Source organism: Palaemon carinicauda, chromosome 40, assembly GCF_036898095.1.
Source record: "Palaemon carinicauda isolate YSFRI2023 chromosome 40, ASM3689809v2, whole genome shotgun sequence".
Taxonomy (NCBI): domain Eukaryota; kingdom Metazoa; phylum Arthropoda; class Malacostraca; order Decapoda; family Palaemonidae; genus Palaemon; species Palaemon carinicauda.
Window position 1 is genome coordinate 4111967 of NC_090764.1, and position 2500 is coordinate 4114466.

The 2500-nt window shown below is 48.4% G+C and overlaps 1 protein-coding gene across 1 annotated transcript in view; it reads right to left on the bottom strand.

The window, feature by feature from the left end:
• Positions 1 to 1408: 1408 nt before the first annotated feature.
• Positions 1409 to 2500, bottom strand: part of LOC137631664 (serine/arginine repetitive matrix protein 2-like) — a 38724-nt gene continuing 37632 nt past the window's right edge. Inside the window, exons 6-7 of the mRNA XM_068363539.1 lie at positions 2320 to 2500; positions 1409 to 2232 (exon numbers count right to left, since the gene is read on the bottom strand). The exon at positions 2320 to 2500 is cut by the window's right edge and continues 264 nt beyond it. Of these exons, the coding sequence (XP_068219640.1) occupies positions 1409 to 2232; positions 2320 to 2500 (1005 nt within the window). The remainder of the gene's footprint in view (positions 2233 to 2319) is intronic.

The window sequence follows — 2500 nt, forward strand, 5'->3', positions numbered from 1 at the left end:
AATATATGGCTTATTTGGAATATATATATATATATATATATATATATATATATATATATATATTACATAGATTATATACTCCATTTTCGAACAAAACGTATACACATCTTAAATATTTTCTGCTATAGCATCTCAGAATAAAAATTCTCTCTCTAGATATACATCAGAAAACATAACCACAACAATACGCCTGGATGTAAAATATTACATGATTTCTCTTCTCGAGGGAAGGCTTCGCAAACTTACGAGACAAGTAATATATACCTATAGGGTTTTGTATTACGTAATTTTGCAATTTTCAAAGTATTATCTCTTATTGTGAGATCTTTTATTTTCGTCTTACGTAGAAAACAAAAAGATAATTGTGTGTGAGTTTTCCCGAATACGTTGCTACTGTTCTTAAGATATTTTATTTCAATTGTTCATTACTTCTCTTGTAGTTTGTTTATTTCCATATTTCCTTTCCTCGCAGGGGTATTTTTCACTGTTGGAAGCCTTTAGGCTAATAGCATCCTGCTCTTCTAATATGGTTGTAGGTTAGATAATAACTCTTCCAACTAGGGTTGTAGGTTAGCTAGTAATAATAATAATAATAATAATAATAATAATAATAATAATAATCCGTTGTTAATATTGATTTTTGTATTTATGTTAGCGACTAATTATTAAGATCAATTGATTTTTTTCTAATATTAACTTTTACTAATTAGGGTTGTGCATTACTTTATCCGACCTTAGCTCACTATAAATGGTAAATTAACAGAACGCATTATCTTTAAATTGACTTTTTGAAAATATTCAATTTTACATATAAGGGTTGTATTTTAAATAGCAAATATGCTGTCAGTGAAAATCCTTTGCAGCAATGGATATCAGAATTTTAGGAACATCTGAAGTGAAATTAAGATTAATTAGGAAACCAATTAACTTAATTTTTCAAGGTATAAAAGACCATTTCCTTCAAGAAAAGAAATTAATCTGCTTTAAGGAATCTGATTAGTAAGAAATTATTAAGCAGAAGAGACCATTAACAAACACCCCACCCCCTTCTTTTTTTTTTTTTTTTTTTTTTTTGAGGTGTTTGTGCCACCGGACATTTCGGCAGGTGGTGATGAGAATTGTAATTGCCAGCGTGAGTGAAAGGAAGAAGAAAAAAGGTTATTTACAATTCTAGTTATCAAGCAGAATACTGAAGTCAAAAGAAGCATTCATATATGAAGAGAGAATGCAAATCATTCGTTTATAGTCATTAGTACAGTGGTTCTTAACCTGCGTTCGATCGAATCCCAGGGGTTCGGCGCAGGTAACACCAAGATGGGATCATTAATATTAGCCTACTTTCATAAATGCAAAGTTTAGAAACCAAAAAGAGGCACGGATAATAAGGCTGGTTTGTAAAGGACAGCTGTCAAATAAACACTCGGGAACTCTCCAGGTGACGTCGCGGAGCGCAGCCGAGCTCCCGGGAACTCTCCGGGGGTGACGTCGCGGAGCGCAGGCCGAGCTCCCGGGAGAACTCTCCGGGGGTGACGTCGTAGAGCGCAGCCGAGCGCGCCCAGGAGAACTCTCCGGGTGACGTCGCGGGAGCGCAGCCGAGCGCCCGGGGAGAAACTCTCCGGGTGTGACGTCGCGGAGCGCAAGCCGAGCGCCCAGGAACTCTCCGGGGTGACGTCACGGAGCGCAGCCGAGCTCCCAGGAACTCCCCGGGTGACGTCACGGAGCGCAGCCGAGGCGCCGAGGAGAACTCTCCGGGTGACGTCGCGGAGCGCAGCCGAGCTCCCGGGAACTCTCCGGGGTGACGTCGCGGAGCGCAGCCGAGCTCCCGGGAGAACTCTCCGGGTGACGTCGTAGAGCGCAAGCCGAGCGCCCAGGAGAACTCTCCGGGGTGACGTCGCGGGAGCGCAGCCGAGCGCCCGGGAGAACTCTCGCGGGTGACGTCGCGGAGCGCAGCCGGAGCGCCCGAGGAACTCTCCGGGGTGACGTCACGGAGCGCAGCCGAGCTCCCAGGAACTCCCCGGGTGACGTCACGGAGCGCAGCCGAGCGCCCAGGAGAAACTCTCCGGGTGACGTCGCGGAGCGCAGCCCGAGCGCCCAGGAACTCTCCGGGTGACGTCCCGGAGCGCAGCCGAGCTCCCAGGAACTCCCCGGGTGACGTCACGGAGCGCAGCCGTAGCGCCCAGGAGAACTCTCCGGGTGACGTCGCGGAGCGCAGCCGAGGCGCCCAGGAGAACTCTCCGGGTGACGTCCCGGAGCGCAGCCGAGCTCCCAGGAACTCCCCGGGGTGACGTCACGGAGCGCAGACCGAGCGCCCAGGAGAACTCTCCGGGGTGACGTCGCGGGAGCGCAGCCGAGCGCCCAGGAGAAACTCTCCGGGTGACGTCGCGGAGCGCAGCCGAGCGCGCCCAGGAAACTCTCCGGGGTGACGTCGCGGAGCGCAGCCGAGCTCCCCAGGAACTCCCCGGGGTGACGTCACGGGAGCGCAGCCCGAGCGCCCAGGAGA